The sequence below is a fragment of the Carlito syrichta genome, unplaced genomic scaffold (assembly GCF_000164805.1).
Source record: "Carlito syrichta isolate Samal-C Ts95f unplaced genomic scaffold, Tarsius_syrichta-2.0.1 Scaffold308277, whole genome shotgun sequence".
NCBI lineage: Eukaryota > Metazoa > Chordata > Mammalia > Primates > Tarsiidae > Carlito > Carlito syrichta.
Window position 1 is genome coordinate 485,759 of NW_007252373.1, and position 24,777 is coordinate 510,535.

Genomic DNA, 24,777 nt, shown 5'->3' on the forward strand with positions numbered 1-24,777 from the left:
TCTCACTCTGTTGCCTGGCTAGAGAGCATTGGCATGCTCACGGCCACCACAGCCTTGACCTTCTGAGTTCAGGAGATCCTTCCGCCTCGGCCCTCCAAGTAGCTGGAACAAGCTCATGCCACCACATCCAGTTCATTTTTTGATTTACTGTAGAAATAAAGTCTCGCCATGTGGTCCAGGTTGGTCTCAACCCCTGGGCTCAGGTAATCCTCTCACCTTGTCCTCCCAAAGTGTTGGGATTACAGGCATGAGCCACAGCACCTGGCTAAAACTTGACTATTCTTGTTTATTAAATTCTTATGAAACAAAACCATATGGTGGCTCCAGCCAACTAATGAAATAAGATATAAATAGACCATACATGTAAGACATCAGGTAATTAAATAAATATCAGAAAAAGACTTTGACATTTATAATTATGAAAAATATAGCCTAAAACAGTAATAAAACTCATTTACATATTTATTAATTTAAAAATAAATTGACTTAAACTACAACAATACCCAGTACTGTGGTAAAACTCATTCATTTGTACTCAACTGATACAGAATGAACACACGTAACTTGACAATTCGGGGCATTTCTACATTTTGATTCAGTAAATATACTCCTAGAACTTTATCTGGTGCTGACAAATCAACTGAAGAAAAAAAGATGTATTCTTGGCAGTACTACATATAATAATAAAATATTGTGTTAAATAGAATGTATTGTTCTAGATGTGTAATAACTTCAACTCTATGACCAAATATAGGTTTCCCTATAAAGATCAGAAGAGAAAATGGAAAAATGAAAACAGTTGTACTAGGACAGTGGGATGTAGGTTGCACTTTTTATAATTTTTTAAATGTTATTAATAATATGACGTACTCTTCATGTACTCTACACAAGTATGCAGAACAGTAAGTTTTATTTCCGAATTTTGTTGTTCATATGATGCTATGACAAAAACTTAGCTCTTTCATCTAAGTTGACAATGATTTCTCAATAAGCGTTGGCAAGAAAACAAAATAAAGATGCTGGTTCTACTGAAAGCAGAGAGGACAGAGCTTTCTTCAGGTAACCATCCTGTTCTTCCTCATTTTTATTTGTACTCTCCAGAGAGGGAGAAGAAAGCAGTTTCTTCGCTTCTTGTCTTTTGCTCAGGACTCAAGAATCACAGACACTGTGCTGCCCTCTTTTCTCCTATGATTCCAGGAAATACACAAAATGAGTAGCTGGTCCAGCTTTCTGTTTAAAAGTATCTATTACCCACCTCAACAAATAATTCCAGAATCTGTGGTAGTTCCTTCATTAGAATTGAGCTGCACAGTTCTTATCATTGTAAATTTAATGCAGACTCAGTAGAAGGTACCCTGGCCACTGTAGCACCTAATTTGTTGAATGATGACTTGGAACCAAAACCTTGTATAATTCTGTCCTTCCTTTTGACAGCTAAACATAGGGTGTGCCAACCAATTCAGCAATACTGCTCCAGTCCTTCTTCAGTACTCTCATGATGCTGGTATGTCCTGGTTTCTGGTGAAAGAAGGCTGTTACCCAGCTTCTGCAGGCAAAGGATGTGAAGGAAACTCCAGAGAACTGAGTGAGCCCACTATGTATCACACAGGGGACTTTGAAGAATGGACAAGAATCACCATTGTTATTCCACGGTCTCTTGCATCCAGGTAAAGTAATTATTCTTACTGGGTGTGGGCTATAATTCCAAAGGATAAACTTCAAAACACCATAATCTGTAGTGTTGAAATCTCAAAAGATCAAAATTCCAAAAATATTCTGGAAAAAATAATTTTAAAAATTATTTGAAAAACACGTATTGGCCAGACACAGTGACTCATGCCTGTAATCCCAGCATTTTGGGAGGCCAAGCCAGCAGGATTAGTTGGCTGTAATTTGTGGCATGATTTCTGGGTTCTCTATTCTGTTCCATTGGTCTATGTGTCTATTTTTATAATAATACCATGATATTTTTTAAAACATAGCCTTATAACATGTTTTGAAGTCAGGTAATGTGATGCTTCCAGCTTTGTTCTTTTTGCTCAGATTGCTTTGGCTATTCGGGCTCTTTCTTAGTTGTATATGAATTTTAGGATTGTTATTTTCTAATCTATGAAAAATAACGTTGGTATTTTGATAGGAATTGCATTAAATTTAAAGATTGCTTTGGGCAATTAGTCATTTTAATGTTTTAATTATTTCTATCTATAAGCAGGGGATGTTTTTTGTTTTTTGTTTATTTTAAAGATGTGAGATACAATTCAGGGTTAGGTATACAAATGTTCATTATGCAGGTACCTTGTTGTTCATTATGCAGGTATACAAATGTTCATTATGCAGGTACCCTTGTTGAAGGTGTACCCCTTCCTCCCCTGGCAGTTTCCCTCAACTGCCAATCCCACTCCCACCCCCTTCCCTAGCAGTTTCCCACTATTGCCAATCTCTTTCTTATAGTATTATGATAATTGTTCAAGTTTCGCTTATAAGAGAGAACATATGGTACTCTGTTCTTTGTCTCTGTGATAGATTACTGAGTATGATTGACTCTAAATCCATCCAAGTTGCTGCGAAGTCCATATGTTTGTCCTTCTTTATGACTGCATAATATTTCATTGTGAATATATACCGCATTTTTTATCCAGTCCAGCTTCGATGGGTACCATGGTTGGTTCCATGTTTTTGCTACTGTGAATAGACCTGCAACAAACATGCGTGTGCAGGTATCTTTTTTATAGAATGATTTGCATTCCTCTGGGTATATTCCCAGTAGGGGGCTTGCTGGGTCATATGGAAGGTCAATTTCTAGTTCTTTCAGAAATCACCACACTTTCTTCCGAAGAGGTTCTGTTCATTTGCATTCCCTCCAGCAGTGTAGAAGCATTCCTTTTTCTCTGCTTCCTAGCCAGTCTCTGTTTTTGTTTGTTTTGTTAATGATGGCCATTCTTACTGGGGTTAGGTGTTATCTCAATGTGGTTTTGATTTACATTTCTCTGATGATTAGTGACGTTGAGCACTTTTTCATGTGTCTGTTGACTGCCTGTATGAGACATGTCTATACATGTCTTTTGCCCACTTTTTAATGGGGCTGTTTGTTTTTTTTCTTTTTGGCACATTTGAGTTCCTTGTAGATCCTAGATGTTAGGCTTTTGTCAGATATACAGCTAGCAAATATTTTTTCCCATTCTGATGGCTGAATCCCTGCTTTCTTGATGGTTTCTTTTGCTTTGCAAGAGGTCTTCAGTTCGATGACATCCCACTTGTCTGATTTCTTATGGTATGGGCACTTGGGGTTTTGATCAGGAATTGGTTGCCAGTTCCAATTTCTATAAGAGTGTCTCCTGCATTTTCTAAGGTTCTTACAGATTGAGGGTTTTACATTTAGGTCTTTGATCCATTTAGGGTTAATTTTTGTATATGGTGATAGGTAGGGGTCTTATTTCAATCTTCTGCATGTGATCAGCCAGTTTTTCCAGCACCATTTACTGAATAGGTTCTCATCTCCCCAGTGGTTGTTGTTGGAGGCTTTGTCAAAGATGAGTTGGTTGAGAAATTGAGGCTTTGCTTCCGGAATCTCTATCCTGTTTCATTGGTTCATGTGCCTGTTCTTGTACCAATACCAGGCTTTTTAATTACTGTAGCCTTACAGTAAAATTTGAAGTCTGGAAGTGTGCTACCTCCTGCTTTGTTTCTTTTGCTAAGGAATGTTTTGACTATTCGTGATCATTTACATTTCCATGTAAATTTCTGTATTGTCATTTCCAGGTCTGAGAAGAATGGTGTTGGTAATTTAACGGGTATTGCGTAGATTGCCTTTGGTAGGATGGACATCTTAACAATGTTGATTCTTCCTATCCGTGAACATGGAATATTTTTCCATTTGTTTGTGTCTTCTTGGATTTCTTTGAGCAGTGTTTTCCAGTTCTCATTGTAAAAGTCTTTCACTTCTCTGGTTAGGAAGATGCTGAGGCATTTCAATTTTTTGTGTCTATTGTGAATGGAATTATGCTTTTTATTTGGTTCTCTGCCTTCTTGTTATTGGTGTATAAAAATGCAATTGCCTTTTGCACATTTATTTTGTAACCTGAGACTTTGCCAATGTCCTTTATCAGTGCAAGCAGATTTTTGACAGATTCTCTTGGATTTTCAAGGTATAGGATCACATCGTAAGCAAAAAGGGAGAACTTGACTTCCTCTTTTCCCATTTGGATGCCTCTGATTTCCTTCTCTTGTCTAATTGTCCTAGCTAGGACTTGCAACACAATGTTGAACAAGAAGGGTGAAAGTGGGCAGCCATGTCTTGTTCCAGTTTTCAGGGGAAATTTTTCCAGTTTCTGTCCATTTAGCAATATGTTAGTTGTGGGTTTATCATAGATGGCACTTACTATTTTGAGGAATGTTCCTTCTATACCTAGATGCTTGAGGGTTTTTATCGAGAAGCGATGCTAGATTTTATCAAAAGATTTTTCTGCATCTAATGAGATAATCATGTGGTTTTTGTTTTTACATCTGTTGATGTATTTTATTACATTTATGATCTTGTGAATGTTGAACCAGCCCTGCATCCTGGATGAAGCCTACTTGGTCCTGGTGGATGATTTTTGAGATGTGTTTTTGGATCCGATTTGCTAGAATCTTGTTGAGGATTTTTATATCTATGTTATTAAGGGATATTGGCCTTTAGTTCTCTTTTTTTTGTTGGACCTTTACCCAGTTTGGGTATCAGTGTGATGTTAGCTTTGTAAAATGATTTGGGGAGAATTCCATCTTTCTAAATTTCCTAAAATATTTTCAGTAGGATTGGTTTCAGCTCCTTCTTGTACATTTTGTATAATTCTGCTGGAAAGTCATCGGTCCAGGGCTTTTTTTTTTTTTTTTTTTTGTAGGTATTTTTCTTATGGCAGAGTCGATTTTCTGGGTTGTTAATGGTCTATGTCGTGTCTCAGTGTCTCTTGTTTCAACCAGGGAGGTTGTGTGATGTCAGAAACTCCTCCATTTCATTTAGATTATCAAGTTTGTTTCCATAGGTGTGCATAGTCATCTCTGATATTCTTTTGTATTCCTTCAGGGTAAATTGTGACTTGATCTTTTGTATTTCTGATTGTGCTTATTTGGACTTTTCTCTCTTTTTCTTGGTCATTCTGGCTAGGGATCCATCAATCTTGTTAATTCTTTCGAAGAACCAGCTTTTTGTTTTGTTGATGTTTTCTGTGATATTTTTGTCTCCTATGTCCCATATCTGGGCTTACTTTGGTGATCTGGATTCTTCTGCTAAAGTTAGGGTTTTGGCGGTCTTGTCTTTCCAGGTTCCTTAGGTGATTTGTTAAGCTCTCAACTTGTGATCTCTCTATTTTCTTGTTGTGTGCTCATAGAGGTATATATTCCCCTCTTAGCACTCTTTCATGGCATCCCACAGGTTTTGGTAAGATGTTTTTTCATTTTCACTTGTTTCCAGGAATCTTTTAATGTCTGCTTTGATTTCAGTGTTGACCCAGTAGTTTTTCAGCATCATGCTGTTTAGTGTCCACATCTTTGTAGGCTTTGGGGAAATTTTCTTGGTGTTGATATTTATTTTTATTCAACTCTGGTCTGAGAAGGTGCATGGCAATATTTCAATCTTATGGAATTTGTTTATGCCTGATTTATGGCCAAGGATATGATAGATCTTGGAGTACATTCCATGTGGTGATGAATAGAATGTATATTCTGTGGTTGTTGGGTGGAATAACCTGTAGGTATTAAGTTCATTTGGTCAGTGTCAAGTTTAGGTACTGGATCTCCTTGTTGATTTTTTTGCCACAATGATCTATCTAGGGCTGTTAGTGAGGTATTCAAGTCCCCACTATAAGTGTTAGATCAGTATCTTTTTTTAGTTTGCTTAGTAATTGCTTTATAAATGCTGGTGTTCCTATATTTAGGATGTATATTTCTTGTTGATGGATTGAACCTTTTATCATTATGGAGTGTCCTTCTGTATCTTTTTAATTTTTGATAGTTTAAAGTTGTTTTGTCTGATATTAAGATCGTGACTGCTGCCTTCTTTTGTAATCCATTTCCCTGGAAACTCGTTTTCCATCCTTTAATTTTGAATCTGTGTGTGTCCCTTGTAGTGAGATGAGTTTCCTGGATGCAGCAAATAATTGGGTCATGCTTTCTTATCCAGTTTGCCATTCTGTGTCTTTTCAGTGGGACTTAGTCCATTCACATTCAAGCTGATTATTGAAATATGATTGTTTATCCCTGTCATGAGATTCTTATAAAGGTTTTTCTTTGTTTGCTTGTTTTCTTTTGGCTTTGGGGTTGATTTATGTGTGTGTTTTCAAGTTTCTTGTTGCGCTGTATTCTCTGTTGATTCTGTGCTCTGCTGTTCTCTTGGGAAGTGTGTGGTCATTCTTTTTTTTTTCTTTCTTCTGTACTTAATACAGTTTTAAGTGTCTCCTGTAGAGCTGGTCTGGAAGCTGCATAATCTCTTAGGGATTGGATGTCTGGGAAGGATTTTAATTCTCCATCACTGATGAAGCTGAGCTTGACTGAGTAGGAAATTCTTGGTTGAAAGTATTTACCCTTGAAGACTTTGAATATTAGACTCCAGTCCCTTTTTGCTTGCAGTGTTTCTGTTGATAGGTTTGCTGCTATTCTGACTGGTTTTCCCCAGTAGGTAGTCTGACCTTTCTCTCTTGCTGTCTTCAGGGTTTTTTCTTTTGTGCTTACTCTGTGTTGGTGAATTACTATGTGTCTAGGGGTTGGTCTCATTTGATGTCTTGTGGAGGTTCTCTGTCTGTTGTGTTTGGTTGATCACATCTGTGGTGAGATGGGGAACGTTTTCTTGTATTACCTCCTGAAATACTTGTTCCAAGGTGTTCTCCATTTCCTTTTCTTCTTCTGGGATACCAATCAGGCATAGGTTTGGCCTCTTGATATAATTGTATATCTCTTGTAGGTTTTGTTCTTTCTTTCTGAGTTTTCTTTCTAAATTTTTTTACAGATTGGGTTAATTCCATGTTGTGGTCTTTAAGTTCTGAGATTCTTTCTTTGGCTAGGGTAATTCTGCTTGCCATGTTTGTCATCTTATTTATTTCCTGGATGAGATTTTTTTATTGCCAAAATCTCTGTTACAAGTTCTTTCAGTGATGCATCTTGTCTTTCTTGAGTCTTATTCACTCTTTTCATCCATTCTCTAATCCCTGTCATATTTTGGGACCATTCATTGGTAGCTTCCATTGTTTGGGCTCTGAGGTCTGGTTTTTCAGGAGATTTCTCTTTGTTACACTTGAAATTACCTGTGGTCTTCCTTTGGTTTTTCCTCATTTGTGGCAGATCTCTTGCTTTTCTCTTTAGTTCCATTATTCAGTGTCAGTGGGAGAGGCTTTCCCTTCTCATGGTTGCTCAGCCCTCTGTTCTTCCCTGATCCAGGCTCTGGATTTGTTCTATTTTGAAACAGGACTGTAGGTGGGATGCTTTTCTGTCCCTTGTAGTATTGAGAGTCTAATAAGGTGGAGAATGAGGAGCTAGGATTCAGAAACTACTTGCAAATTGCAATGTTCACTGATTGTGGTATGTGTTCCCTGAGACCCACTCCCCACTGTCACGCTATATGATGATGCAGTGGGCATGTGTGTGTAACCCTGAGTCCAAGATACAGTGACAACAATGAGGAGCACAGAGAAAAACAGAATGAAATAAGATGGACAAGAAATAAAAAAAGAAACAAAAACACTGCCAATGAAAGCAGAAACCAAAGCAAAAAACAATTGAACATACATGGAGAGACATATACACACACACCCCAAAAACTGTAACAACAACAAAGTGAAACAAAGCAAACAACAAAAGAAAAAAACAGGAAAACTAAACACACACATACAAGCACCTAGCACAAGATGAATGGAGAAGAAAAAAAATAAGAAACAGAAAAACAAAACAAAAGAACAAACAAGGGAATTCAGATGGAACCCTCACACATATATTGACATACCTTAAACTAAAAAAAAATAAAAAAAGAGAAGAACAAAAGAGAAAAAGCAAAGCAACAACAACAAACCTGAAAGATGAACACTCAATCATTCATATACACATATAAACATAAAACAAAAAACAAAGAAAAAGACAAGAAAAAAAAGGTGGGATGCAGATCAAACCCAAACACATTCATGCACAAAGGATAAATATTTTTAAAATAGCTGAACTAACAGCCAAAAATTAAAAAAAAAAAAAGATCTTTCCTCTTATGGCAGGCTCTATTATTGTTCCTCTCATCTCCTCTGCTATATCCTGCAGATCTTAGACCTCTTTCACTCTCTCTTCAGGGTCTGGAGCAAGGAAGGAGGAGGGGCAGTGGAGGTGGGTGGGGCTACAGTCCTCTCCTCCCACTCTCCTATGGTCAGGGAGAATCCCTCCAGTGGGGAGGTGCAAGATCATCTCTTCCCCAGGTATGTACTCACCAGTCAGGTCTATCCCGGAATGGAGTTCTCCTATTGCAAGTGATGTTCAGGCTCTGGCTGGGTTTGTCTCTCTCAGTTGTGTCCCAGCTGTGTGAGTCCGATGTTCAGAGGATTGCTGGGGAGGAGAGGGCCTGGATCAGCTCCAGACTCACCACTGATCTCTTTGGAGTTCTTCCTTGTCCTTTTCTGGCCACATCTTTTGTCCTGCAACTAGATCAGGGTAGGGAGTGGGGTGCCTGAGACTCAGCACTCCTCAGGTCCCTCTCAAAGTTTGTGCTTTCAGGATATTCCCTCTGGGTCATGATCAACCCCAAGTAGTTGATGCACCAGTCACAGAGATTAGATCTATTGCTCCATGGTGAGCAAGTCGGGGCACTTTCATGCCCGCCTTCAAGATGGTGGTGGGGTGCCTCTCTCGACCTTTCCGGTGGGACTCTGCCTCTGAGCTCACACTGCAGCCCCTGCTGCCTGTGTCCAGCCAGGCACTGAAGTGGTGAGGCAAAGCCTGGAGCCAGCAATCTCTCAGTGGTGAGGCAGTGGTGAGGCAGAGCCCAGAGCCAGCAGTCTCTCCCTGATGCTTCTTCACAGGAAAACTTTTGTTCATTCAAAAAAAAAAAAAAAAGGATGCTCAGCTTCTATGACCTGGGAAGCACCAGGGACCAAGCAGAGAAGCTGCAGCACCAGCTGCCACACCAGGAGGGCCCCAACCACCCACTTATGAGCCTCCACTTAGTCAGTCTCTACCAGCATTTTCTTCTCAGAAAGGTTTTGTTGATTCAAAAATAATTGGGACTTGACTTCTGCATCCTGGAAATCACTAGGGTCCAAGCCAAGCAGCTACAGCTACCAGCCACTGCACCAGGAGAGCCCCAGACTTTAGCTCCCTAGCCCTCACTCATTCAGTCACTCACATGCCCACCCACTCACCAGCACGCACAGAAAATATTTCTTACACTTACATACTCACATCAGGACTCACATAGTCTGACTGATTTGGCCGCCATCTTCCCCAAATCCCCAGGATGTTTTTTCATTTGTTTGTGTCATCTTCAATTTCTTTCATCGATGTTTTATAGTTTTCCTTGTAGAGATCTTTCACCTCCTTTGTTAAATGTATTCCTAGGTGTTTTTTAAATAGCTATTATAAATGGATTTTTTGAATTTTTTTCTCAGCTAGATCATTATTGGTATATAGAAATGCTGCTTATTATTTTATGTTGATTTTGTATTCTGCAACTTAATTTAATTCATTTATCAAATCTAGGAGTTTTTTGGTGGAATCTTTAAATTTTTCTAGGTATAAGAATGTATCATCATAAAAGATGGACAATTTGACTTCTTTTCTAATTTGGATATCTTTTATTTTTTCTCTTACCTGATTGCTCCCACTAGGATTTCCAGCACTATGGTGATAGGTGTGGTAAAAGGAGGCATCCTTGTGTTGTTCCATGTCTTATAGGAAAGGCCTTCTACTTTTCCTTGTTCAGTATGATATTAGCTGTGGATTTGTCATACATGGCTTATATTTTTTTGAGATATGTTCCTTCTGTGGCTAACTTGTTGAAAGTTCTTCTCATAAAGAGATGCTGAATTTTATCAAATTTTTTTTCATGGGAAGATCATATAATTCTTTTCCTTCATTCTGTTAATAACCTTGAATGCAAACTGATAGAATTCTTAAAGAATATATTTTGTTATCTCTTCATCATGTTCAGTTTCTATGTGTCTTTGCTGGTAAGATGAGTTTCTCATAAGCAGTGTGTAGTAAGATTATAGTTTCTAACCCATACAGCCATTCTGTAACTTTTAAATGGAGAATTCTATCAGTTTGCATTCAAGGTTATCATTGATATGTGAGGCTTTGTTCTTATCATATTGTTCATTGTTGTCTGACTGTTTAATATATTCTTGTCCCTTTTTTTTTTCTTTTACTGTTGGTTGTTGTGGCCTGGTGGATTTCTTTAGTGGTACCATTAGAGTCCTTTCTCTTCCTCCTTTGTGTGATTGCTTTATCAGTGAATTTTATACTTTCATGCATTTTCATGCAATAAATGCCATCCTTCCATTTCTAAGTTTAGGACTCCTTGAACATTTTGTAGTGGTAATGAATTCCCTCAGCATTTGCTTAACTTGGAAATACTTCTCCTTCATTTATGAAGCATAATTTTGCTGGTTATAGTAGTCTTGACTGCCATATTTTGTCTTTCAGCAGTTTAAATATATCATCCCTTATTCTTCTGTAAGATTTCTGCTGAGAAATCCACTGCTTGTTTGATGGGGTTTCCTTTATAGGTGACTAGGCACTTTTCTCTTGCAGTTTTTAGGATTCACTCTTTATCTTTGCCTTTGGACAGCCTGAATAATGTGTTGTGTAGAGAAGCTTTTTGCATTGTATCTTCTTGGGGATCATTGAATCACCTATATCTGAAGTCTAAATCTCTTACTAGATTTGGTAAATTTTTTATTTATTATTATATTAAATAGATTTTCTAATCCTTTCATTTTTTTCTTCACCCTCAGGGATACTGATGATTTGTATATTCAGTCACATTATAATGTACAAATGTCATTATAAAGGCTTTGCTCATTCCTTTTTATTAATTTTCACTTATTATTTCCTGGCTGGATAATTTTTAAAGACCTGTCTTCAAGTTCTGAGATTCTTTCAAATGCATTTTGTATTTTCTTCCATGAATTCTTCAGTTCCAGAATTTCTGTTTCTTTTTTTAAATATCTATCTTTTTGGCAAATTTCTCATTCATTTTTTAAAAATTTCTTTGTATTGTTTTTCAGAATTCTCTTGTATCTCACTGAATTTCTTTAAGATCAATATTTTTGCATTCATCATATGGAATTTTGAAAAACTTATTAAGATCTATTGCTAGAGGATTATTGTGTTCCTTGGGAGGTGTTATATTTCCATGCTTTTTCATGTTTCCTATGTCCTCTCATTGATATCTGCACATGTGATGTAATGATCACTTCTTCCTGTTTTTGAATTTATTTTAATAAGGGAGGAATTTTTTTCTGAATATATATCTGTGGTGTTGATTGAATAGGGTACTTTGGCTTTAATTCTGGGTACAGTAGTATAGACTCTGTATGGTTTCTTTGGCTATAAACAGCATTAGTGCTTTCTATGATTTCCTAAGATGGATAGGGTGCAATTATTAGTACATGCTATGGTGAAGTTGTACTAAGGGCTGAAAAGCCATGTTGGCCAGTCTTCAGGTCCCAGCAGTGGGCTGAGCATGCCTGGCTTTGCTTCCCAGGGGCGTATATACTGGCACTTGTGTTGATGGTTGGTGACAGGTCAATTCTTGGGCCAAAAAGTAGATTGTTCAGATACTGGTAATGGCAGCAGTGGCCTGGGTGGGTGAGAGTTCGTAGGTCCCTAGGCAGTCTATGTAGTATGGGTGATGGCAGAAGCAGTGATGGGACTCCCATCTGGTCAAGAACAGTGTGGAGTAGGCTGATGTTGGCAGTGACTGTGATGTAGCCCCCAAAAGCCCCAGACATGCTGCTGTTAGATTCTCCTGCCCTCTGTGGCAGCAGTGCTGCAGCACCATGTAATGAAGGAAAGGGGTTCTACCTTTGCCCATAAGACTGTGTATAAAGGCCACTGTTGGAGGGGTTGCAGTTGACACTCACCACTCCATACAGGTAGCCCTCTGGCTTACCCCCCTGGCCTCCAGGGGCAGCAAGTATATGGAGGAGGAATTTGGGTTCCAATTTCTATACACAATGGCTGCTCCACCAGTGGAAAGGAATTTCACTATTCACTTGCAAAGCTGAACACAGAGTCTGCACCACTGTTAGAGGATAAGCTACTTCTCACAGGCCAAGAGAGGAAGCTCTTGGGCTCTGGAAAGCATGCACTTTGATTTCCTTTGTTCCATGGTCTGCCTTTTGGTTTGCTGTACCACTCTTTCCCCAGGGAGTAGAACTGCCTATGAGCTAGAGTACTGGGGGCCTTATAGCATCTTTAGGTTCAGTCAGTGCTGTGTCACTGCAGCCCTCCCGATAGATGCTGGGGAATGTCAGCAGTAGCTCCCAGGACAAGGAGATGCAGAGTATATTGTTCCCAGGGTAGGACACAGTCCTGTGAAAACTGTACTCCCAAAATGATGCCCTGTTGCAGCCATTCAGATCTTCAGGGGTGGGGGTGGGTGGTAAGTGATCCAGCACAAGTTCCCTGTGTGGTTCAGTGCCCTTGCAGGGTCTCCAGATCACTTTCTATGCTAGTGTCAGGGTCTCTATGGGTAAGTGAAAGGGTTTATGTGGGTAAATGTTGAGGGTTCCTGTGGGTAGAGATGCTCTCCTATGGTTCAAATTGCAGCAATCCACTACAGGGACATGGACTACCAAAGCTCTTTCACTCACCCTAGCTTCGCATATCCGAACTCCTCCAGGCTACCAGAAATCTTATCTGAGTTGGCCACTTGCTTCCCTCTACATCTGGGCCTCAAATTTTTCCCCAAAAGTTCTCTGTTGGACTGTAGTGTTCTCGCCTTGAGGTTCTATGCCAGATATGATTATCCATTCATAATTTTTTTTCTTCTTTCTGGAGGAGGCAGGTGTCTTATGTCTCTAGTTAGCCATCTTAAACTGGAATCCTCTAAACTTTTATCTTTTATCATTAAGTAGCCTCATACCCTTAACTTGCACAGCCTTTTTGCAGAGGAACAGTTTCACAGATCCCTTTTATCATGTTGAAAGGAATACAGTAAGAAGGATCGATGTTTGCCTTTCTCAATACCAAATCTTAATTAGTCAGCATTCTCCAGAGAAACAGAATCAATAGGGCATGTATATAAAGGAGGGAATTTTTTTAGGGAAAATTGTCTCATGCAATTATGGTGACTGAGAAGTCCTACAACAGACCATCTGAAAACTGGAGACCCTGGAATGTTGATGGCATGGCTCAATTCAAGTCCAAAGGCCTCAGAACTGGTGAATCTGATGGTATAACCTTCAACCTAAGGCCAAAAGCCTCAAGCCCTGTGAGACCTCTGAGTTCAAAGGTCAGCAAGTCTAAAGTTCTGGCGTCCAAGGCAGCTAAAGATAAGTTTGCCCAGCTCTCAGGAAGAGACCAATTTATCTTCTGCATCATTCCTTCTGGGACCTCTGGCTAATTGGATAGTGCCCACCAACATTGAGGGAAGATCTTTCCCACCTGTTTCACTCAGACCCTCTGGAAACACCCTTACAGTTAACACTCAAAATAATGCTTTACCAGATTTCAAGATTTTCTTTAATCCAGTCGAGTTGACACCTAAAATTAAATTCACAAGTTCACCTCTTGTCAACCTGGCACCCATATGCATCTCCTTAAATCATACTTAATTTCCAAATAAAGACAATAACAAAATAATAGTTCTACCTAACATGATGCAACTATCCTGCATATAACCAAAAATGCAGTCACTGGAAGCACAAAATGGCAACAGCAGCCGACATTTTGACTGTAGAACCTGACGCTGATCCTGAGGCTGGGCCCAAGTCTCACGGAGAAGAGGATAAGGTTAGGGCAGCTAGGATGAGGAGTAAGGTGTTGTCATAAGCCGTGACATGCTGTAATGTACATGATCATGGGGCCCAGGTGGGGTCAGCAGGAGGAAGGCATGAGCAAAAGCAATGGGGACAAGGAGTTCATCATGACTTCCTCAGCAGAGCACTGCCCTGGGGAATACCAGTGAGAATATAACAAAGTAGAGGAGCAGAACCAGCTAGAGATTGAGAGGCTGGAGAGAGCAGCTATCTATCAATGTCCATGACTACAACTGCCCCGTGGATCTGATCAGGCTGCTTCAGCAGGAAGGGTAACTTACCCAGGTGAGGCTGGCCCACCAGGAGATGAACAAGATCTTTTCCTTGGCTGAAGAGCTCTGTCTACAGTGGCTACATGACAAGATCTGGGCCTAACATGGCCTGGGACAACCTAGACAGAGAGCACGTGTATGACTTCTTTGAGAAGGCTGTGAAGGATTAAATTTGTCCTAACATTTGACTAGAGTATGGCCAATACTCAGTGGAATTGGTCAGAAAGATGGTCTTGAGAGAGATCACTCTGTATTTGGTTTATGAATGAACAAAGGACTTGCCATCTTGGAGGCTGACTGAGAGTTTGAAAGTGTAGTTGTGGAAGCTGTTTGGTTTGAGAAAGTCCACAGTCTCTTCCAGTGACAGTTGGCAATCTCACTCTATGATATGGAGGACACATTTGCAGAGTAGGAAGAATGGTCAGAAGACCCAATACCAGAGTCAGTAATTCATAACTATAACAAAGCACTACAGTAGTTGGAGAAATATAAGCCCTATGAAGAAGCACCGTTGCAAGCAAAGGCACCAAGGCTGGCAGAATACCAAGCATATACCAATTTTGAAATGAAAATTGGCAAAATATTGAGATGAAAATCCCACTGGTATTCAGCTGATCATTGAGCATGCTCTGGTCAAGATCTGCCTTGTCACAGACTTGTGGATCCGTTACAGTCAGTACCTAGATCAGCAGCTGAAAGTAAAGGATTTGGTTTTATCTGTACCTAATCAAGCTGTTAGAAACTGCCCCTGAACAGTGGCACAGTCAGTACCTTTTGGTGGTAGAGAAACATGGAGTTGATCATTGAGTGATTTCTGTAACCTTCCAGAAAACTTTGAATGCCAGCTTCATCCAGGCCACTGACTATGTGGAGATTTGGCAAGTGTGCCTTTATTCCTTGAGGAAAAGGGTTGATTTCAAACAAGACTGCAGTGAAAAGCTGGAAGAGTTGAGGACCACATTCATTCATGCTTCGGGGCATCTGAAACAGGAGGTAGAAGAGCATTTCAATGAGAGTGATGATCCAAGCACATGGTCATGCAGAACTGGGCTAGGATTGAGGCTCAGCTGTGCAAAAATATGCAGAAAGTTTGAGAACTCTGGAATAGCATCATTACCAAAGCAAACACCAAGTGCGCCAATATGTCCCTTGAGTATTGCAACCTGGAAAGGGTACATAGTGACACTCAGCACTGCCGGAAGTCTCTACACCAGGCCGTCCAGTGCACCAGAGACTACCCTGAGCATGTCTGTGAAGTGTTGCTCACCCTGGAGAGGACAGAAGTTACTTTAGAAGACTGGGATATAGTGTTGAGAAAACAAACTCAATTGGCTTATGTTAATGAGCAGAGGATGAAGGCAGCAGAGAAGAAAGTAGCCTCTGTGCAGCAAGAAAAGCTAAAAAGCAGTAAAAGGCCTAGGCTGAGAAGAAACAGCAGCCCAGAGGCACAGACAAGTGCAGAGCAGATGAGGATGAGGATGAGAAAGAGTGGGGGGGCAATGATGAAGAAAAGCAGCCTTCTAAATGCATAAGGGTTAAAAACAATGTCTGTCTAGCAGGAAAAGTACAAGATGTGGAGGTAGAGATGGGGCCCACTAGGCAATGTGCACCTATAGAAGTTGACCTCCCTTCAAAACAGAAGGAGAAGGTGGTCTCCCTGAGAAAGGACATGCCCAAGGTGCACCACAACAGCAGCAAGGTTGGTGTTACCATGTTCATCAGCAACCTGTCCTTCAGCATGGAGGAGCCAGCTGCCAAACTCAGACAACTCCTCAATGCCTGTGGGGAAGAGATCGAGATCCACCCCCTCTTCAGCAACTGTGGGAATTTCCAAGGCTACTGCTACATGGAGTTTAAAGAGAAGTCAGCCCTGCAGGCACTGGTGTTAGACTGTAAGAGTATAGAAGGGAGGCCAATGTTTGTTTGCCCTGCCGTGTGCATAACGACAAAAACCCTGATTTTAAGGTGTTCAGATACACCACTGCCCTAGAGACATACAAGTTGTTCATCTCAGGCCTGTCTTTCGCCTGCACTAAGGAGGAACTAGAAGAAATCTGTAAAGCTCATGGCACCGTGAAGGACCTCAAGCCAGTCACCAACCAGGCTGGCAAACCAAAGACCCTGGCTCATGTGGAATATGGCAATGAGTTACAGGTATCTCAGGCTGTCCTGAAGATGGACGGCATGACTATCAAAGAGAACGTCATCAAAGTAGCCATTAGCAATCCCCCACAGGTGAAAGTTCCACAGAAGCTGGAAGCGAGGAAAGCACTAGGTAGCCTCATGGTGCTGTGGCAGACATATGGAGCATGGGAGAAGGGAAATATAACAAGCTGCAGCAGCTCACTTTGCCGCCTTGTGCTCTGCAGTGCCTGAGTGTTGCAGCTTCTCAGACCGAGAACAGCCTTACCCCGAGACTAGCAGTTGCCACGCCAGCAGCCACCGAGGCATCTAAGATGTCCAGTGCCGATTTTGCCAAGCTGCTCCTGAAAAAGTGAATGAGGCTCTGGAGAGACAGGGAAAGGGCGTTTCAAGTTGAGAGGCTCTCGGTCTCCCTCAGATTGAGGACAGTAGCAGGAAAATGCTCCCTACAATCTGGGCCCAGAAGTAGTGTCCCAAGATACATTTGAGTCTTAAGAGTGAGGAACAGAAGTAAGATGGGAACACACAGTTTTTGAGACCCACTTTTCCAAATGTCCTCAGTCAGCCCTGACCCCTTTTTAAAAGACATCTCTTACACCCAGACAGCACATGTGCCCATCACTCTTTTAATTTTAAGTGATGAAATGGCAGGTGCCAGTAATTCACCAGAACAGCCTATTGGGGAGATAGGGGAAATCACATTTGGTGGATTTTTGTTCAAGGGGGCTGTGCATTTTTATATTATGTATTTGTAAATGACATATTAGCCCATCATGTCTCCTAAAGTGAAATATCAACAGCATTTGTTTTGTATAGGACTCCCATTTTCTTTGCCTAGTAATTAGTGAACTGTATTTTGTCTGAACATGAGTTTCAACCCTTTGGTTTTGTTTAAATACCATGTCAAGTGCAAATTTCATTTCTGCCTTTTTAGCTTTGTTTACTAAAATGAAGTCCCTGCAGGAAAAAAAAAATGCATTAATCCCCTCCCCAGAATTCAGCTTTCAGAATTTCAGCATTTGGGATTTAGTCTTTCAGGATTGTGTTTTGGGGGATTTTAGACTTTAGGGATTTTGATCTTTTGGGATTTCAATACTCAGGATTATGGTATTCAGGATTGTGTCTTTTGGGATTATGATTAGCAAAATTCTTATTGTGTGCCATGGCTGCCATTTACTTGGAACATTTTTTAGCACAAAATTTCCATTATCTCAATAAACTAAACAGAATTAATATACAGTAAGTCCCCTACATACAAACTTTCAAGTTATGAACTTTAATGATGCCTAATTTCTCTCTACCAGGTGTCAGTATTGCCTGTTAAATACATATAGTACTTCATAGCCAGTTGTGTTAGCTGGGTACCTAGGGTAAATTTGTTGGACTTACAAACAAATTGGACTTACAAATGTGCTCTGGTAATAAAACTTGTTTGTTTTTTGGGAACTTCCTGTATCTTAGCTATACCTGTCCAGGCAATGACTTTGAGTTCTGGCACAAAATTTCCAAAATAGTGTCTGTGTGCATATGTGCGTGTGTACACACACACACATACACACACACACACACACACACTCAAATACTTGTGAACAAGTCAAATTCACTTTTATTCATTCAGCAAATATTTATTGCACATCTATCAGTGCCAAATACTGTTCTGGGTGCTGACAGCAGTGAGCAAAATATGTTGAAGGCTAAAAGAGTTATAAAGCATATTAGACTTTCTTCTTTTTAACTTTTAATTTTTTTATTTTAAAGATGTGGGGTACAATTCAGGGTTTGGTATATGAATGATTGTTATTCAGGTTCCGTTGTTGATGAAGTATGCCCTCTTTTCCCCAGGCAGATTCCCACTACTGCTGATCTCGCTTCCCCGCACCCCTCCCAGCAGTTTCCCTCTACTGTCAATCCTTCTCTTATAGTATTACGATATTTTTTCAAGGTCCACTTATGAGTGAAAACATGTGATACTCGGCTCTTTGTTTCTATGAAAGATCACTCAGTATTATATGCTCTAAGTTCATCCAGATTGCTGTGAAGTTCTTGATTTTGTTCTTCTTTATGACTGTGTAATATTCCATTATATATATGTACCACATTTTTTTATCCAGTCCTCTTTTGATGGATAACATGGTTGGTTCCATGTTCTCGCTCCTGTGACCAATACTGCGATAAACATACGTGTGCAGTTATCTTTTTTATAGAGCGATTTGAGTTCTTCTAGGTATACTCCCAGTAGGGGGATTGCAGAGTCATATGGAACGTCAATTTTTAGATCTAATCACCACACTGTTTTCCACAGAGACTGAACTAGTTTACACTCCCACCAACAATGTAGAAGTGTTCCCTTTTCCCCTCATCTTTCCCGTATCTGTTGTTTTTTGAGTTATTGATGATGGCAATTCTGACTGGAGTTAGGTGGTATCTCAGTGTGGTTTTAATTTACATTTTTTTGATGAAATGATTGACAGTAGTGGGAAACTGTCAGGAGAGAGGTGAGATTGGCAGTTGAGGGAAATTGCTAGGGGAGGGAGAGACATACCTCATCAACAAGGGTACCTATAGAATCAACGTTTGTGTACCTAACCCTGAATTGTACCCCACATCTTTATAATATAAAACATCATAAAGCTACAATAATCAAAACAACCTGGTATTGGTACAAGAACAGGCATGTAGACCAGTGGAACAGAATAGAGATTCCAGAAACAAAACCTCAATTCCTCAATCAATTCATCTTCAGCAAAGCCTCCACTACCAACGACTGGGGAGAGGAGAACCTATTCAGTAAATGGTGCTGGAAAAACTGGCTGATCACATGCAGAAGATTGAAATAGGACCACTACCTATCACCATACACAATAATCAACTCTAAATGGATCAAAGACCTAAACGTAAAACCTTAAACTATAAGAACCTTAGAAAATGCAGGAGACACACTTATGGAAATTGGAACTGGCAACCAATTCCTGATCAAAACCCCAAGTGCCCATGCCATAAGAGATAAGATAGACAAGTGGGACCTCATCAAACTGACAAGCTTCTGCAAAGCAAAATAAACCATCAAGATAGTGGAGAGACAGCCCATAGGCTGGAAAAAAATATTTGCCAACTATGTGTCTCACAAAGGCCTAACATCTAGCATCTACAAGGAACTCAAACATGCCAAAAAGAAAAAAACAAACAGCCCCATTACAAAGTGGGCAAAAGATGTGAAAAGACACTTCTCAAAAGAAGACAAAGGAGCAGCCGACAGATACATGAAAAAATGCTCAGATGCTTAGGTATACAAATGATCGTTATTCAGATACCATTGTTGATGAGGTGTGCCCCAACCCCCTTCCCCAGGCAGATTCCCACTACTGCCAATCCCACCTCCCCTCCCCTGACAGTTTCCCCACTACTGTCAATCCCTTTCTTATAGTATTATAATCGTTCAAGACCCACTTATGAGCTTTATGATTTTTAATGATATAATGCCTCCTTAAAGATACAAGTAAAGGTATTTTGCAATATAAATGATCCCTTTAAATGACTATTAAAGCCAATAATAAAATAATACAGAGACAGATTAAAAATTCATTGGTGGAGGAATGAGATCAATGGACTGAGACCTATAAGTGAATGTTTCACTAATAGGACAACAATTTAACTCTTGGTTTCCTGACAACTAAGACAAAGTAGAAAATACAGGGTCATTTAGTCCTCATTGTTGAGTAAAAAGAAAGAAAGCAGACATGCTCCGATTTTTTTTTAATACATACTGTTTTCCAGGCTTGATATTCTAGAATAAATTTATAGCATGTTTGTTTATGCCAAACAGAGCTGATAACACAGAGATCAGTATTTTTAACTACAGTAAGTCCCCTCCATACAAACCTTCAAGTTGTGAATTTTCAAAGATGTGAACACGTGTTTGCATGTCCAATCATGTAAGTTGGTTTACATGTCTGGTATACATTGTTATGTGCAAGCATCCCCTGCAAGTGGTTGTGCTTTTGTGTACTTTACTGTATAGTATTGTATATTTTTTAATGTGCTGCTTGTGCGAAACGTATTATAAACCTATTATAGTACTATATAGCCAATTATGTTAGTTTGGTACCTAGGCTAACTTTACTGGACCTACAAACAAATTGGAATTACGAACATGCTGTCCGAATGAAACTCATTCGTATGTAGGAGTCTTACTGTATATCACTTATTAAAAGGTAAACATTCCTTACATGGGCACTTTTTAATTGAACCCTAAAATATAACATTAATTGTGACTTAGTCAAGGCATTTCTGTCCAAAGCTGAGCTAATATAAAAAATCTATATGCACTGCTTTCTGATGAAGTAATATATGGATGGGATTCTCATTGGTGCCATTCAACAATATTTCTGCCTTTCTTCTTTCATGAAACAAGGGAAGATTTTAATCCCGCTTTTTAAAGTTTGTCATGGCCAAATGAAATGTGAATGATAATGAAATATATGACTTTAAAGAGCTCATATATATACTGTCATGTTCCCTGCTTCATAGAGGCATGTGTTGAGATTAATCTTACATCAGTCTGGACCACTTATTGTCTACAATAAGCAGACTCTCTTGCCAAGCTACATTCAACATATAAAATGAAAATATGCACTAGACATAAGAAATAAATTTTTGTTGGGTTAAGCCACTGAGGTTGGGAGTTGTTTGTTACCATAACATAACATACTTCATTCTGACTGAGATAATGGTAAAAGCTTAGCAATCTATAGAAGTGGCATATTCCTAAAATTCTTAGAGACCATTCTGTCTGTGACATCTTTCACATAATTGATCACCATATTTACTGTGCATCACCTGACAAGATATGGTGGTTGTGTTCTGTGCCTCCCTAGTTACTTAGATGTGCACACCTAAAAAAAAATCACACCACAGTCTTTGATAGGCAAATTTCCTGGGTAGGGAAGGAATTTGCTCAAGGAATCTACAAGTTTCTGTGCTAATCTGCTATACCTGGAAACACAATCTTTAAACACAGCTATTTCGAAAAAAAAGATCATCAATCAGCAGATACACATCAACTTATACGTGATTTAATTGTATTTGTGTATCAGTGTTCTTTGTAGTTTATCAAAAAAGAGACTCAAATACTTGGATATTTGATGTGTAGATGGAAGAGTTCTTTCTTGTATACTGGTCCAAAGGTGAGCAGTTCAGAGTTGACAGGTTGGCTCTACTATCCTGAACATGTGATTTGCCATCTCCAGATCTAGGGCAGTTTTTCCAGAGCTTGTCATCTCTCTTTTTTTTTTTTTTTGAGTTGGAGTCTCACTCTGTCCCCCAGACTGGAGTGCAGTGGCCGCTCCCGGCCACTGCAGCCTCGACCTGCTGGGCTCTGGCGATCCTTCCGCCTCATCCTTCCGAGTAGCCGGAATTACAGGCATGCGCTACCACGCCCGGCTGATTTTTTGATTTATTGTAGAGATGAGGTCTCGCTGCCCAGGCGGGTCTTGAACCCACGGGCTCAGGCAATCCGCTCACCTCGACCTCCCAAAGGTGCGAGATTACAGGCTGAGCCACCAAGCCCGGCTTGCTTGTCATCTCTTAACCAATGGAAGGAAAGGGGAGTCAGGGATGCATAGATGCATTACTTTTTTTAAAAAGCATCCTTACTTTTTCCTTATAGTTCTCAGGAGAGCCTAGGATAATATTTATATAGTTATCTATTGCCATGCAACAAACCACTCCAAAACTTAGTGGCTTAAAACAATAGTGAAGCCAGGCACAGTGGTTTAGCCTGTAATCCCAGCACTTTGGGAGGCCAAGGCGAGAAGATTGCCTGAGGCCAGGGGTTCGAGACCAGCCTGGGCAACTTGGTGAGACCTCATCTCTACAGTAAATCACAAAAATTAGCCGGGCACAGTGGTGTGTGCCTGTTGTTCTAGCTACTTGGAAGGCTGAGGCAGGAGGATCACCTGAGCCCAGCAAGTCGAGGATGCCATGGTTATCAACAGCGTGCCACAGCACTCCAGACTGGATGACAGAGTGAGACTCCAACTCAAAAAATATATATATAGTGATTTATTACTGCTCATGGTTTTGTGGTATTGACTGGGTAGTGCTTCTGCTGGTCTTTCATGAAGCTTCTCTCAACTGATGAGTTGGTTAGTCTCGGGGCTCAGCTTGACCTTTCTCTGTATGTGGTTTTCATCTCAGTATTTTTCATAATTAGGGGATTCCAGAGTTCCAAGAGAATAAAAGTAGCTGCAAGGCCTTATTTGCCACATCCTATTGGTCAAAACAGATCACAAAGCCACCAGCTGCAAAAGATGGGGGGAAGGGTTCCTTTTTTTGAAAGGAAGAGCATTCCAGAGGAACACATACAAAAAAGAGGTGTGATTAATTGGGAGGCATTATTATAACAATCAGCCGTAGTCTGTTTTAGCCCCAATTATTTACATCTCTCCTACATGAAAAATGCATCCATTCTCCTCACAAGACTCCCCACATTCTCATCCCATCACAGCATCTGGCAGCAACTCTCTGATTTTATGATCTACATCAGATCAGGATATAGATCTGGCCTTTTGGGTATGACTGTTCTTGATCCATAGACCTATGAAGACAAGATATCTGCTTTACCCATAGCCAACAAAAAATGGTAGGACAAAAAGAGGATAACCACAATAGATACTCGAGGAAGGGAGGGAGAGGAGGAGGGATAGGAGGAAGAAAGAGAGGGAGGGAGGGAAGAATAAGAAGAAAAAAGGGAGGGAGGGAGGGAAAGATCAAGGAAAAAAGGGAGGGAGGGAGGGATAGGAGGAAGAAAGGGAGGGAGGGAGGGATAGGGAGGGAGGAAAGAAAAAGAAAAGAAGAAAGGAATGCAGAGCAAATAGCATCACTGCCCTTAGGAATTCCAAATGTCAGCAAGATACTTGTTAGTAGGGCTCCCTCCTCCAAGACAAGAAAATTTCCCTGATTAAGACAGTTCTGCTCCCTGAGAATGGGTCCCTAATCCACTGTTCTTAGCTCTTGATTCCACTGTCTAGGCTTTACCCTCTGAGACATCTTTCCTTTTCCATAAGAATATATCTGTTTGCAGCTAAATAGCCACCTCATCCTGCTTCCTGCTCACCTCAAGCTGTGCATGTAACAGTGCAGCCCTTGCACACCTCATCTCTGCCACTGCCTTCCTCCTCCCATGCTTGTCAAAAGTGCAGCGCAGTCACAGCTTTTCCAAACAGATAGACATAGCATACCCCAAAGTTGGGGGAACATCAAATGGTACATCTTTGCTGCAATGACTAAAATATCAGGGTCCTGGAAGACATCGCTATAAAAGTAAATAATACCATCAAGAACCAAGGAACACACATCTTGTTTGATTTCCCTGAAGCTCAATAACATATACAGCTGAATCTGAAACTGCAATTTGCTTGAGGTTAGGTGGAATAACTCAATTGGTAAAGCCACATATAAGAAGAGAAGGTTGTCCTTAGCATCACAAAGTGATCCAATATTTTAAGGCTCCCAATATAGCAATACTTTCTTGTATCTCAGTTGTTGGAAGAATAAATCATCTCCATTAGAATCCAACTTCTTGGTTAATTTGGATACCATCCAGCTTGCTGATTAATGGCATTTGTGATGAAGGGCCCTCCACTAAAGAATAGTAAATATGTTTCTACTTTACGCCAAGTAAACGAGCTGTTGTTGTTCCTTCTGCAATATGTTAAGCTCAGATATCTCCAAACGTGGTGTTGAAAAGCTGAGAATTCTGTGTTAAAATTTGGAGCTATTTTGCCATGAGGCAGTATGCTTATAAAGTTACTAGAACAGTGCTCTATCAGAAATAATTTCAAGCTGATTTTCTCAAAGGAGCAGTTTGTGCACGTATTAATTCACCAGGTTCTTGCCTAAGGAGGGAAGACCTTGGTGATGGTGAATATATGTTGATATGTCTCAACTCTCAGCAGCATCCACATCCAGATAGTAGACCATGCAGCCTGCTCTAGGTTTCCTGTACAGAATGCAAAAAAGTGGAAGTATCTGGGCAGGTCTGGAAACACAACTGCTAAGCATTCTTCAGAATGTTTCCACCACCACCCGTCACCTGTTCACCTCTGAACAAAATAAGCCGGTGCATAGGAACCTTCCTGGCAGATGCAACACGTCTGAATTGTGTAGTGATGAAAGGGTGAGGTGTAGAAATGAATTCTGGTCATGCAGGCATCCTCCAAACAAAGATGAAAATTGGGGAAGGTGGCAAAGAGTTCTTTTGGGGGGGCGTGCAAAACAAAAGGGGGAGTTTTTTCAATGATTTGAAAAATCTGGTAAGATTAGATAAGATTAAATTCTGTCTTTCTCTTCAATCATTACTTCCTCCAAATCCTTCCTAG

General features: G+C 40.2%; 1 protein-coding gene and 1 pseudogene across 1 annotated transcript in view; both read left to right on the forward strand.

Annotated features, from left to right (window-relative positions):
* The window catches only part of RELN (reelin), a 534,724-nt gene that overhangs the window by 398,519 nt on the left and 111,428 nt on the right, over window positions 1–24,777 (forward strand). The window contains exon 27 of the mRNA XM_008065395.1: window positions 1,435–1,667. Within this exon, the coding sequence (XP_008063586.1) occupies window positions 1,435–1,667 (233 nt within the window). The remainder of the gene's footprint in view (window positions 1–1,434; window positions 1,668–24,777) is intronic.
* LOC103267815 lies at window positions 13,876–16,755 on the forward strand (annotated as a pseudogene).